Source organism: Alligator mississippiensis, chromosome 16 (assembly GCF_030867095.1).
Source record: "Alligator mississippiensis isolate rAllMis1 chromosome 16, rAllMis1, whole genome shotgun sequence".
Classification (NCBI taxonomy): Eukaryota; Metazoa; Chordata; order Crocodylia; family Alligatoridae; genus Alligator; species Alligator mississippiensis.
This window is the reverse complement of record NC_081839.1, coordinates 18,372,758-18,387,898: the sequence shown is the minus strand read 5'-3', so window position 1 is coordinate 18,387,898 and position 15,141 is coordinate 18,372,758. Positions and strand designations below refer to the sequence as shown.

The window sequence follows — 15,141 nt, the reverse complement described above, 5'->3', positions numbered from 1 at the left end:
ATGCTACCCATCAGAGAGAACAGGAAACTTATGTTCCTGCTGTGCCACTTCTGTGTGGGAATAAGACAGCAACAGTGTAAGCACACTGATGAGGAATGGGCCCTTTTGGACATGTGATACCTGCCAGAATTGAACAAACCTATCACAAAAGGGTACAAAGTAGCTGAATTTGATTAAATCTGGCATTTTGCCAAGAAGTCTAACACAGTTTTCTCACAGTACATAGAACTGCACTTCCAAGAGAAGCAGGTAGCCACAGGGTAGAGTCATAGATTGTAAGGCCAGAAGGGATCTTGGAAGATCATCGGGTCCAGCCCCCTGCACCAAGCTGAAAAGATAGCTGTGGGTCAGGTAACCCCAGCAAGGTGACTGTCTAGTCTCCTCTTGAAGATTTCCAGGGTAGGTGATTGCACCACCTGTGGAGGGAGCTTATTCCACAGTCTGAACACCCTGACTGTGAAGAAGTTTCTCTTAATGTTGAGCCTGAATCGATCTTCCAGGAGTTTGTGGCCATTACTCCTGGTTTTCCCCTCAAGTGCCCTGGTGAACAGTTGCTTACCGAGCCCTTGATGTACTCCCAAAGTTCAGTGGTAAGCTGCTACCAGGTCCCCACTCAGACTTCTGTTACTTAGGTTGAAGAGTCCCAGATCCCTCAACCTTTCCTTGTATGGCTTGCCTTTTAAGACTCAGATCATATGGGTGGCTCTTCTTTGGACTCTCTCAAGTTTGTCCACGTCCTTGTTAAAGTGTGGTGCCCAGAACTGGATGCAGTACTCCAGCTGCGGTCTCACCAGTACTGAGTAGAGCGGAAGAATCAACTCCTTGGTTTTGCTGGAGATGCATTGATTGATGCATGCCAAACTATTATTTGCCCTCCTGGCTACAGCATCGCACTGCTGGCTCATATTTATACTGTGGTCTATTATTACCCCCAGGTCCCTTTCATTTGTGGTGCTAGTTGGTTTGGTGCCACCAGGCCTGTAGGTGTGTTGGGGGTTGCTTGTCCTGAGGTGTAGCACTTTACATTTCTCAATGATAACCTTCATCAGGTTCCGATCTGTCCAGTTTGCTAGCCCGTCCAAGTCTGCCTGTATCTGTAGCCTATCTTCAAGTGTGACCAAACTTCCCCATAACTTGGTGTCGTCCGTGAACTTGGCCAGTGAGCTCTTCACCTCTACATCCAAATCATTAATAAAAATGTTGAAAAGTACTGGACTGAGCACTGACCCCTGCAGGACACCACTGCCCACTTCTTGCCAGGATGACATGGATCCATTCACTACAGCTCTCTGGGTTCTATCCTGCAACCAGTTTCTCACCCACCTGACAGTCTTGGAGTTAAGCTCACAATTCTCCAATTTTCTCATGAGAACATTGTGAGGTACTAGATCAAAAGCCTTTTGGAAGTCTAGGTATACAATGTCAACCTGCTCCCTCATGTCCAGGTGGTGAGTTACCTGGTCATAGAAGGAGATGAGGTTGGTAAGGCAAGACCTGCCTGTGATGAAGCCATGCTGGCTGTCATGCAGAACTTTACCTTCTGCAAGCTTATCACGGATAGACTCCTTCGTGATCTTTTCTAGGATTTTCCCTAGGATAAAAGTTTAGCTGATTGGTTTATAGTTACCTGGGTCCTCCCTCCTGCCCTTCTTGTGGATGGGCACAACATTGGTATCCCACCTGGTGTACTGAGCAAGGAAAGCAAGACAGTTATGTGGCCAATTTCTTCCAAAAACAAGGCATGTTTTTTAATGCCCAGAGCACATTAAACCAAATCCTGCAAACTGCCAAAATGAAAAGTTGTTTTTAAATTCTTTGTGGAGTAAATTGAGCCAGAGAGCCAACCTCCCCAACACCATCATCATGAGAGACTCTGAAGAACTCTTTGGCTATCTCTTCTCTTGTCTATGAAATGTCATCTTGTGACTTTATCAATTATGAGCTGGTCAGTGTGTCTTGGAAGCTCGCCAAAGCAAGTTGCACTCTCTCAGGTAACACTAATATCTAGAAACCAAGGCCTTGAAAAAACACATACATTTGTTTATGATAAAAGTTTCCTCACATAAAACTTTAACAGACTCCCTTACAGTTTTTGAACATGAATATGCATTGGAAGCACCCCTTTCCTGTGATTTTGGCAGGGCCTAGCAACTGTGGTAAAAGTTATTTTATAAAAAAACCTTTCTGGATAATGCTGATAGACTGTTGTCTGTTATGCCTGATAATATCATGTGACGCTATAGCTGTTGGCAACCATTGTATAAAGAGCTTCTTTGTAAATATCCTTTTATTAAATTTGTTCCTAGAAAGCCTCAATGATGACCACTTGTTTCTTCCTAATAAAGTAAATATGCCGTGGTAGATGATTTGATGGATTCTGTTTGAGAGCAGCAAAATCAAGAAAGCCTTTATCAAGTACATCACAGGAATCTAAGCATTATTGATATAGTCCAAAATGTTTTCTGTCAAGGGAAAAGGAGCCACACCATTACCCTTAATACAAAATATGTTTTGTTTAAAAATCCCAGAAATGAACTACAGGCACTGTCCCTGGTGAGGCAGATATACCTGGGTAAGGACCATTTTTTTCTAGAAGCTAGAAGGATACCACAGAAACACCTTATGGGTATCTGGTGGTAGATTGAAACACTTCTACGCTAGAGACTCCTATATTAATAACCGGGCTTTTCCATCCCAACCAGATGGCTCTTTATACTTAAAATAATAATAATAATAATAATCAGTGGAAGGGAATAAAAACAGATGATGTAACAGCAGGCTCTTTTTAGCTCCTACGCTGGTGGAAAAGAAACATGTCTAACTGCTGAAAGAGAAACATGGCTCTCTTAAAACTACTTTTTCACTCCTCCTCCCAGCAGGGAACAGCTATACCCTGCACAGCCTCTGATGATTTAGTAGCAGCCATTTCATAAATTGCTCTGAACACCTTAAAAAGATGTTTCCCTTTGACACCCCATCAAATTCATGCACTGAAAAGATGTGAAGCCATAAAATGCCAAAATAACAAAAAAAATTGTCTCTTAAAGGAAAGAAACAGCTGGTGAAACAATCTGGGGGATTTATCACCCACCTGTTCAGTTTTGCTATCCCTCTAATCATGGGGATTTTGGCTAAACAGTGATGGAGTATGTGGAAAAATGTACCTGGTGCCTAGCCACCAGGTGGAGGAATTAGGGTTCCCCTACTGCCTGAGGAAAATATCGAAACCAAGGCAACCTGCTTATTGGATGCTACAATGAGGCTGGGTTTAGCTAAATATTATAAAGCTAAACTGTATGCCACCATGCTTCAAAAATAAGCATATAAAGCAAGGTGACCTGGATGGAGAGGGAAATTAACCCTATTTCTGCCAGAACAGAACTCCCAAGAAACTACAACACCCCTAGAAATGCCAATGAATTCTGATCCCATCGTTTAGGAACTGTTGGAAAATGTGCACCCCTGGTATAGGAAAAATGCAAGCTGAACCAGCACAAGCATATTTCTTCTTGGGATGATCAAAAGGATTTTGTCTACACAGGAATGGTTGTTAAGTGTTCTAACATGTTTCATTTAGTCCAGGGAGCTCTTCAGACTCCCACTGGATATAGTAAGCCCACACCTAAAGGTTGGGACATCTTTAGGAAAGCCATGGCCAAGCTGAACATACCATCTTCTGTTGTGGGTAATGCCATGAATCTGGATCTTCTAGAACACCTGAAAGGATCTACTGAGGACTAAGAAACAACAGCTTCACTGCCCAAGAACTGAAAAATTCTCTCTAAAAGCCAGTGACTCACTGTGTAAAGTTTCACGCTTGAAATAAACTATTATATATTGCTTCAAAATTTTGTCTAGAGTGGTAGGTTTTTTTAATGCAATGGGGTAGATTTTTTAAACAGCAACAGTGGGGTGTTTTATTTACACAGCACCAGCCAGGTACTTTATTTAGACCATGTTTTTGTGAAAGTCACAGCAAGAAAAATCTGTCTGGGCATGCTGAAACATGTTTTGAGAGGGCCCAGCCATATGGAAAATGTCATATTTACTTTTTACAAACTGCATCACCATACAGTCATTTTGTACTGAATCACTGAAATAATATAATTTTTAAATCTGTTCAAACAATAGTCCCTTGTGACAGTGATGCAGAAAAAAGCACACAGTGCTTATAGACCGGGGGGGGGGGGTCTTGTAACTGTTTTCTCTGAAACATGGTGCCAGGTAGTATTCTTGTTTTAAAAAGAACATAATACTTTGAGGAAAGAGAGTGGTGTTTGTGGGGTGGCCATCCAAATTAAAAAAAAAAAAACCTACCTGTGGTTATGATTCCTTGGGTAAACCTCCAGACAGTGTTCTCTGTGTTGATTATGTGGGTTCATATTGACCACCAGGCTCAGGGGTCTTTAAGACACTCAAATCTTAGGAAACTAGTTACAGGACAACAGATGTAACTGTACCCCCCACCCCAAAAGGGGCGGGGGGTCAAAAGGAGCTGGAGCTAGACTGTTCTTAGTGGTGGCAGATGACAGAACAAGGAGCAATGGTCTCAAGTTGTATCAGGGGAAGTTTAGGTTGGATATTAGGAAGAATTTTCTCACTATGTAGTAAAACACTGGAACAGGTTACCCAGAGAGGTGGTGGAATCTCCATCCTTGGAGGTTTTCAAAACCCGGCTAGACAAAGCTTTGGCTGGGGTGATCTAGTTGGTGATGGTCCTGCTTTGAGCAGGGGGTTGGACTAGATGACCTCCTGAGGTCCCTTCCAGCCCTAATTTTCTAGGATTCTACATCTATGAATGTCTCTTTGGATTAAGGGTATGTGGATAAAACCCAGGAGAGCTGTTTAGTATTCATCCTTACATGTAGTCAAACTGGACATTTTCCTCTGATTTATTTGTATAACATTGTCAAAGACCGCATACATGGTCATGTTAACTGTGGTTGGTAAAACTCTGGCAAAGTGTATTTCTGCTCTCAGATACCTGCTTTTAATCAACCAATAATGACTGGCACATTCCTGGCACATTCCTGGTCAGGAGACAGGTCATAGGCAAATGAGTCATACCCCTGGGCAAACTCCTTGCATTTGATTAACAGGGAGCTATCTTTCATATGTTTACCAGACATCTACACCAGGTGTATGTATCTTCTCATGCAGTTACCATTCTCAAAATCTGGTTGTATTGATTGTCAGGGTTCTGGACAAAAGCAAGATAAGGTTAAGGCCTAGGACTAGGACAGGTGTGTTTCTTGTATATATGCAGGTGTGTAAATCCCAAGAGGGAAGAGGGCTGTTCTGGAATCTTTTAGGATATGTGGAGCTTTGCTGATTTTGGAGCTAAAAAGTTTTTTCTCCCCCCTATACCTCTCAGCAAAATCTGAGCCATGGAGTCAGGATGATTGCCTTCTCAGAGCCAACTGCTTCAACAGCAGAGTGCAATAGACTCTCTCCTGGGTCTAGCACTTCCAACAAGGCTTTAGCCATCCATTGCCCCCCCCCCCCTCCCCGAACAGTAAATTTATTTAACGAGGAGTATGATTTTTTCCCCCACCTAGAAATGCTAGTCCTTCTTATTAGGGGCTGTAATGGTGAAGGATGAAAACACTAGATATTTGTAGAAAAATGCTGTTCCCCTGGAAAGCTCCTGGCAATCTTTCTGTTCTGTCCAAGAAGTTGGGGGAGAAACTCCCCACTCCACCTTTCCAGGGACCATAATGGCAACATTCACAGGGAAGGTCATCTTGCCATGGGCAAAAACTTAAGAATAAGAGCCTCAGCCTGAGCTGCCCACTTCATGAAGTCCCTAAAAACCCCTGATGCTCTCCATTTGTTGAGCTGAAGGAGGCACCACCACTTAGTTGAGTAACATAGGATTAGGATCGTGCTGCAAGATGAAATGGTATTGCTACTGGCATCATTTCAGACTCTCTCATCTGGTAGCAGAAGGGTACTGACTCAACAGAATTGTAGCATCAGTCCTGGGATCCTTGGAGTTGGAGGAAAATTCAGTGTGGGCACATTGGTGGTAGGGCAGCTTCGTGCCTTGGTGTTGGGACAATTCTAAGCTTTTCCTGGATCACCCATGGCCCTATATTCTCAGAACTGGCCAGTGAGGAGAATGCATGCACTTTTCAGAGAGAGAGACAGAGAGAGAGAAAGACAGTAAGACGGAGGCAGAGGCAGTGTGTGTCCCCTCAAACCCCTTCTAGGCCTAGGCTCATGAGGACATTTCCCAAAATGCCATTGATTCTAAGGGCATTCTGGAAAGTGCATTTGTATCCTTGAAGGGCTTAAATTCAATCAAGTCTTATGCTCTAAGGCTGACTAACTGAGTGCATATATGTACTCCCAGTGGAATGTACATGTTGATAAGCACATCAAGGAAAGTATAGGAAATGCTTCCCAAGAGAAGCCAATCATAAGAATCATAGGCCCAAATTGGCAAAAATTAAGAGGTCCTAAACACTCAATAGTCCCCATAGAGGTCACTGGGCAGTGTTGATGCAGAGCCCAGACCTCAAGAACATAACCCCCCATGCTAGTTATTTAAATGTCTAAATATGAATTAATGTAATAAACTTTGAAAACTTATTTTTAAAATGTGACCTTAAAATATAGCAAGTAAGATGGAATATTGAAATTAACATGGAAAGTTAATAGTATTTAAGTCTAATGGAAGCAAGATGCTTCTAAGAGAATTGTCAGAATTCTTGGTAGAGGTGATATCATTTATTAGATCAACTAAATAGTTGCAAAAAAAAAAAAATCTTTATTTGTAAGGTTTTGGACTCATGCACCTTTCCTCAGGCAAAGGAGAATGCAAAGATTGTAAAATTTCCCTCAGGTAGAAATTAAACTTCACATTGCACAGGAGAATTAAAGGATATTGTAAGTTCCCCTGGGGCTATCAGGGCCAACACCATGGACAGCAGGAGCACAGGGAGCTTGTCATTGATGGCAGGGGCCAGGCTGCAGCAGAGTGGTGCTGGGCATCACTGGCAGGGACAGGGGCAGGGGCAAAGTTTGGCATGGGGAGGTAGAGATGCACAAGGATGGAGCTGACATGTTTCATAGTTTCTTACTTTCATAGTTGTTAAGGGCTGGAAGGGACCTTACAGATCATCAGGTCCAGCCCCCCCTGCACATGGGCAGCAAAGACTGGTGGGATCAAATCACCCCGGAAAGATGGGCGTAAAGACATTTTTTGAAGATCGCCAGGGTGGATGATTGTACTACCTCTGGGGGGAGCCTGTTTCAAACCCTTAGCACTTGGCTTCTAAGTATTTTTTTCCTAATGTCTAGCTTGAAGCTACCATCAATCAGCTTGTGACCATTATTTCTTGTCTTCCCCTGGGGGGGTCTTGGTGAATAGATGCTCCCCCAAGCCCTGTGCTGCCCCTGTGCTAGGTCCTGACCCTGGCTCCTGGGCAGGGAAGGGCCTGGCCAGGGATTAGTTTCCCAGATGAGTGTCAGGTGCTAGCAACCACCTTTGGCTTCAACATGGCTGCCAAGTCCTGGCAGCCATGCAGCTGGAGGCTGGAGCTCCCCCTGGCGGCCACAAGGGCAAATGGCAGGGTTGCAGGGACTTGGGACTAACTTTAGTGCCAAGTCCTGCATGTGTAGACACCTGCCAAAAATCACTGAACGCACATTAGCTTAACGCACATTGAATTTAGTTGTGTTTATTTGCATGTGTAGACCCATAACAGGTAAATGTAAAATGAAGAAAGATGTCACTGGTGGCTAGGGGTAGGAACAGACACTGCATTTGTCCTGGGATAAGTGGTGCCTGTTTTTGTCCTCGAACAGAAATGACCCAGGATTGGTGTGTACACACATCACCCTTCCAATCAGGGTTTAGTGAGCAGCTGAACATAAAGCCACTCATCTGCCATTGATTTAATGATGCAATCTTGGGAAAACCATTCAGATGCACTTTGCCACGTCCCAGGACAAATTGCTAGCACTTTATATCCCATGAACCTCGTTAGTGTTTTTCCCCTGGGAATGAACATGGATGTCTGAATGATCATACTTTGTTACAGAAAAAATTGATTTTTCTGGTACAAACATGATGTCTTTTAGCAGGCTAGGCTGTCTAAGGACCATAATATACATTACATTTATTGTGCAATTAACTGGTTAATTCCACATTCAATTTTAACATGCTACATATGCAAAATATTTACTACACAACAAAAATGGACAACCAGTCATAAAAATAGCCAACCAGCCACAAAGATGTTACTTGAAAAATGTAGAACACTTTTGTAGCTGTTTTTTTATCAAGTTATAATTTGAATGTATGGCATGTCACACACAGGGTGATAACATTTGGTCACTACTTCCAGCATCCCAGAGTAGACAGATTCCTCCCCACACCCATTTGTGCATGGGCACTCAGGAGGTCATCTAATCCAACTTCTTGCTCAAGACAAGATCATTCCTCATCAAATCATTCTATACACACATTAACTAAACAATTCCTAAAGCTATACAAACTTCATTGTTGCACAACTAGAAGGCACACCAAAAACATCCTAACCTGCCACAGGTAAAGCAGGGAGATGAGGGCACTGTCAGTGTCTTGACATTGCAAGTATTGTTAAAATAACTTGAGAGATCCAAGGAAGAGGGACATACCCGTTCCCCCCCACCCCCCCTTGTTACAGGGAAAGGCAACCCACCACCTCAATCCATGCTGATCTGACCATGGGATGAAAGTCCTTCCTGATTCTAAATCTGGTGATTAGTCTGATCCTGAGCAGAGGATCAAAATGCTCTAACCAGGATACCCCAGGTTTTAGTCTCAGCAGCAGCACTAGCACACCCCAATTAAAATCTGCATCCTTGACTGCAACCAATGCCCTATGTTTTTGAAGAAGAGGAGGTAAAAAAATTCCTGACATCTGTAGCAACAGGAAAGGAAAAATTCCTTCTTCATCCCATCTAGCAACCAGCAGAACCAGAATCATGGCAAAAATCAAATATCCTCCACTCTGCTTTGCAACCTAGAGGCAGCAAGCACAACTCCAAAAATGACACCCTCTAACTGGAGAATCAGGACTCCCCTATCTGTAATGCTAACTCCTCCATAAACTTATCTACTATCATTTAATATTCTTCTATTACTAAGCTGGTTGTGGAGATCTGTTTCACTCTGCTGCTAGACACTGTCCTCTCCAATATCCACCTGTTCTAGGCTACAGAGCTCTTCTCATGATCTCCCAGTAAGTCATGTTGAAAAGCAATGCCTCCTGGACTTTCAACCATTGCTCTTGGTAGCATAATGCAGGCATAGCTACTCCTAAATCACCCATGACCAAAGCTTATTCTGTTGCTTATTGACAATTTCCAGTGAAGGATATATTCCACAACTTCCCTAGACAGTCTATTCCACTGCTTCACTATTTTAACTGTCAAGGATTTTTTTTTCTTTCTGATAGCCAACCTAAACCTACTTTGCTGCAAATGAAAGCCACTGCTGTACGTCTGACCCTCACTGCTGGTGTAGAAAAGGGCTTCTCCCTCTTCTTTATGACAGTCCTTCAGGTATGTCAAGATTGCTGTCATGTCTCTTCTTACTAGCCTTCTCCATAGGCCTGAATAGACCTGTTCCTTTCAACCTATCTTTATATGGCTTCCAAGCCCTTTATCATCTTTGTGCCCAACACTGCATACAATACTTTCAATGAGGTCTAACCAGTACCTAGTCAAGAGGCACTATCACCTCTTGTGTCATATCTAATGTGTTTCTATTGATCAGCCCAGAACTGTATATTCATGCACCTGCATCACACTAGAACTCATATTGAGTCTGTGATCTATCATGTTTCCTAGATCCCTCTTCGTAGGGCTGCCACTCAGTCAGTTGTCAGCTCACCTTTTCAATCTGTCAAAATCCTTCTGACTTGCTCTCCTATCTTCACGTATGTTTGCAAACCTTTCCAGTTCCGTGTTGTCTGCAAGTTTGCTCAGGAAGTTCAATATTTCAGCTTCTAAATCATTAATAACCATGTTGAACAGTACTGGGCCCAGGACAGATTCCACTAAAAACATCCTGCCATTCCAGAACAGGTTTAAAATTACCCCTTACTTGAAGTTATTAAGCCAGTTGTCTATATACTTTGTAGTAGTGTTGTCTAGCCCCCATTTGTCTAATCTGTTTATGAGAGGGCACATGAGATTTATCAAAAGAGTTGTGGAAGTCCAGATATACTTTACCCACTGCATTCCAGCATCCACCCAGTAGTACACCCTTACCAGGTTGTTCACAAGCAGGCTCCACCACCTTCCACAGGTGCTCTCCAAATCTAGAAGTACTGATGAAGCTGTTCCTGGGTCATTCTTCCGTGTTAACTCCTAAGAATGCTGGAAACTAAGGTCTTGACAGCAAACACAGAAGGACTTTCCTAAATGGCCCCACTGGTATAGTTCTGAGTTTAGAGCTGTCCACAGGCAGCTGGTAGGGGCACATTAAGGAATGGCCCTGCTAGGACATACCATTGACACAGTGTATACATGTCCTATCTTCCCTGATATAGATTGGAGAACAAATGTTACTAAGCATGGTAGGTCTAAGATGTTAGTACATATGATAGCTAGTAAATGTCTCCACCATATAGTCACTGAACCAATAAGTTCAATGTAAAGCATGGTGCCTACAGCAAATTTCATTCTCAAACACAGCAGAGTGAGAGATGCCCATATTTTACACAACAGCCTCTCAGTTAAAGCACACACCCCAGAAGTAGAACAACTTCAGCCTGGGTTATTGTAGTAACTGTGTATTTGACTGGTGCTGGGAGCTGTGTGCGCATGTTTTATTTTGGGTTTTTTTCCTGCAGCCTAGGTGTCCTCCAGAAAGCACAGGATATTTGATAAACAGTCACTACCTGAATGGGATGTGCTATCTCTGTGTTCCTCTTGGAAGGTCAAGACAACTTCATCTACACCAAGTGTAAGCTGGTGTTCACCTTGGAGGAAAAGATCAAGGGGTTGTCAGGTATCTGTGCCATGTATAATCAGAGAAAATGAAAACTTCTTGGATAGGACTCATGAGAAGCTGGTCTAAGAAATGCAAAAGAGCATGGAAGAAAGGTGGCAGCATGTTACTACCAGAAGTAGGGTCCCCAGACTCCATGAGGCACAGATTGAAGTCAGTAATTGCTGTCAGACACTCAGCAGTGGAACAGCAGGGGGAAAGGCAGAGAAGAAGACAATGGCTGGCAAGAACCAGAAATGGACCCCATAGTCCAGAAGGCTTTCTGTGTTAGCTGCAACCAAGACTGGGGTTTTTGACTGGAGTGTGGTGATGCTCTTGTTGGTACTTAAAAAACAAGGAATTTCCTCACTAGTGGTTTGTTCCTCCACTCAGGGTCAGTTTGATCACCACATTGGAAATAAGGAAGGAATTTTACCTCATGATCAGATTGGCATGAACTTGTGGGGGAGGTTGCCCTCTTCTCATACAGGAGGGGGAAAGATCCTCTTTGGGTTTTTTGAACATATTTTAATAAATTACTTTCTGTCCTTGTAGTAGCAGGATGTTAAAAAGTGTCATCACCTCCTGCTTTTCTCCTGGTGACTTGGGTGTTTTGTTTTTTTTTAATGTTTTCAGGTAGTATTAAGAATGGGTAACACAAACACTTGTCTAAAACAGCTAAACTAAGAGATTATCCTGCCTTGAGCAGGCATTTGGACTAGATGACTTCTTAAAGACATGTCCAGCTTTATTTTTCTATGATTCCATGAAGCTTAATACATTTATGAAAGCAGTAACTTGATATAGTGCCTGTCACAGTAGGGGAATGGACTCAGTTCCCCCCAAATCCTCTCTAGTCCTATGTTCCCAATTAGATTTTTAGCCATTAATTCTTTATGAGTATGTTCCAAAATTTTCTGTTCCAATAGTGTACTGGAGAGAGATGTCAGACTAACTGGCATAAAGTTTTTAAAGGCTTTGGTACAGGTTACCTGTATAATGTCAGACACCTGTGGAATGTTTTGTTGTCATAAAATTATGGCATTTTTAAAGTAGGCTTAGGTGAAGGCTTCATGCTTTTTCAAACCTCCATGATTGCAACTTTCCACTAGAGGGTTGGCAAGCAGTGGAGTAGACAGGGACCAGGACTTTGTTCCTTCCCTGTGGTAGGAGAGCAGGGGGAAAGGTAGCCTGTAGCTGGAACAGAGAAACCAGCATAGGGTCTTCCCTCCCTCCACAGCCAGCAGGACCCCAGCCAGAGTAGTGTGTGGGAGGGGAGGCATCCTGAAAAGCTGGTTGAAGTGAGGCAAGTGGGAGGGAGGAATAAAGGGAAAGAAGTGAAAAAAGATGTTTGAAAAAATGAAAGGACTAAAATTATGCATGTGTCCCAGTACACTGGGACTGGGTCAAAGAGGGGAGTGGGGCTAGGAACAGCAGAGGTCATGCTGGCTGGGAGTGGGAAGCTGTCCTGGCTCTGGTGGCAAGACCCTGGAGCTGGGAAAGCATGGCTCTAGGATCCCAGCTTCTCTCTTGAGCAGCTGTATCAGTTTCAGCCTGAGTAGCTTCTCTGGGGCTCTGTGCTCAGGCTGAAATTGAGGCGGCCACTCTGCACTTAGAGCAGAGTCAGCAGCTCAACTGGAGCACAAAACCCCAGAAAGGCAGCCTACCCAGGGCTCTGTGCTCTGGCTGAAATTGATGCAGCAACTCCCCACTTAAAGCAGCTCAGCTGGGGCTGTGCCAAAGCACAGAGCCACACAGCAGCAGCAGCCTCCCAGGGCCTCTGGGTTCAGGCTGATATTCAGATTCCTGCAGCAAGACCACGTGGCTGGGAGAAGCGAGCTTCCCCAGCTCCATGTTTGCTCTCCAATTAAGTTCAGGGCAGCTGTTTTCAGCAGGAGGAGGCAGGGAACTACTAATGTTCTCAAGGGTAGGAAGGAGTAGAGCAACTGGGAGTTGTGCATCCTGGGATGCTGGAGGAATGAAAGTAAAGCATTTTATCTCCCCAGGCCATTCAAACACTATCCTGGAACAATAGCCTAGGTGGTCAAAGGCTGTCAAAGCCTGAAAGTCAAAGGCTTTCTGAAAGCCAGTAGCAAACTGACTGCTAGTATTCTTAGAGCAACATGGCTACAGCCTTTATGCCAGATACATGGAAGATACTGTAATTAGCCATTTGAAATGAAAACTTTATAGTTTTACAAGGAGGGAGCAAAATTCAAGATCTGGAGACCTGGAAGTGAACATCCCTGCTCCAGCCTTTTGTTCTGAACCAAATTTGCATACCTACAGACCAACCTCAACACAAGAGAAATTTCTTGCCCAGGAAAACCTTCCATCACCAATCCTGTGAAATATTAAACACTGTAACAAGAAAGAAGCATAATGAAACATCCTGCTTGCCATCAGACAACTTTGAGGTAAATAGACTGTGCCACAGTTTATCTAAGCCTAATTTGCAGAAAATGAACTTTTCCAGCCAGGAAATCTTACACTACTGTCCTGTGAATTATGAGTTTTCATTTCTACCTGAAAGAATTTTTACAATCTTTGCATTATCTTATGCTTGAATATGGGCACATGTGCCCAAAAGCTTGCAAACAAAGGTGTTTTTTTTTATTGCAACTGTCCAGTTGGTCTAATAAAAGATATCACCTCTAGCACACTGACTCCTTCTGAAAGTCAATGAATTTTAGAATGACTATTAAGTGCTTTTTTCTGTTTTATTCAATTATATTTTGTAGTGTAAAAAATTATCAAAGCAGGAAAGAGTGGGATGGAAACGAGCTGACTGTTCTCAAATTCTCATGTTGCTGGTGTCGCAGATTCTGTTCAGCATAATTATAAGACAGAATTATTAAAACAAAAACAACAACAAAACAAAGTAGGCAAGAAGGTACCTTTGAGACTATATGGTTCACAGCTTTTATAGGCAATAACCTCCTTCATAAGCTGTCAGGAATGATCCATTTTTTAGTGGCATGTTCTGTTTGTTTAGTACAGTTTACAACACTGTACCTCTTTCTTTATTACAAAAGTATATTGACATTTATTTACAAATAACTGTGTTTATTTAGACAGTTAAATGTTACTTAGTGATTTATATGAAAACTGGATTCTTCTTATATGCAAAAAAGAAAGATTTTCCAATTCTTAGGTTTCTTGTCTTATTTTTGGGGCAGCTGTTTTTAATTAAGTTGCTTAGTAAGGGATAGGGCTCCTATTTTCATTGTAAGGGATGACCTGTGTCTCTTCCATAGAGAAAGTAACCTTGATGGAGTAATCTATGATGCAAAAAGAAAAAAATGATGTCAGAATTTCTCTTCTCCCGGAGACAAGAAAAACACGAGAAAAAGCTCAGGAAAACATAACTACCTGATCTGCTGTGAGTAGAGGCTCCTCATTAATACCAGAATCATTTTCACTCTTCTCATTGAGCTCCTCCTCCTCCTTCTCATGGATCTGAAGAAAAAAACCCAAACCAAATTCTGATTGGTCAGTAGCAGTTATGTTCGCAGTTGAGGATTCTACCTCGCACTGATGTTACTGCATGAAACATCCAAGTTCTTTCCGATTAAGAAGCATCTACAAGTGATCTTCACTGCTTCTTCCAAACCCAAATATACTTGAATTCTAAGGCGTAAAGGAAGATCATTATTTATCATGCTTTCATATGACAGATGTTTTTGTTTTTTTTCCCCTGGAAACGTGGGAGAAACAGCTAGTAAAGTAAGAAGGAAAAACAAAATAAGCCAACAGAAAGAAAAAGTCTATGGTGTGTTTGTGTGACGCACAGTCAATAGTAGCAATTGTTGTCTTGTATGTCTATCATCTTCTTTTCATATCAAAGCTTTCTAAATCTCATTATATTTCAAAAATGCTATTTTTACACTATTTTGAAGAAATTAATAGCAAAGCTTACATATTCTTTCCAGTTCACAAACAGAAAAATCACTGATATCTGTAGCATGTACAGACAAATTAAAGGCATTTATATTTATGAGATCAACCTTGGAACACTTGCTCTGTCCAGCAAAGCAATTAAGCAATGTTCTCAAAGTAAAACATATGAAAAGTGCCTCTGAAGTCCAGCCAGCAGCAGACTGATTTCTGCATGCTAGATGAGGATGGAACCAGAGGCGGGGTATTTGGCTTAT

At 42.5% G+C, this 15,141-nt stretch overlaps 1 protein-coding gene across 6 annotated transcripts in view; it reads right to left on the bottom strand.

The window, feature by feature from the left end:
• FEZ1 (fasciculation and elongation protein zeta 1) overlaps window positions 1-15,141 on the bottom strand; it is a 210,337-nt gene that overhangs the window by 104,756 nt on the left and 90,440 nt on the right. For 5 of the 6 annotated variants that reach the window (XM_014597850.3, XM_019492449.2, XM_059719843.1 and 2 more), the window contains exon 4: window positions 14,360-14,446. The exons of the other annotated variant lie outside the window; for it this stretch is intronic. In XM_014597850.3, coding sequence (XP_014453336.1) covers window positions 14,360-14,446 — 87 coding nt within the window. The remainder of the gene's footprint in view (window positions 1-14,359; window positions 14,447-15,141) is intronic. 6 annotated transcript variants of the gene reach the window in all.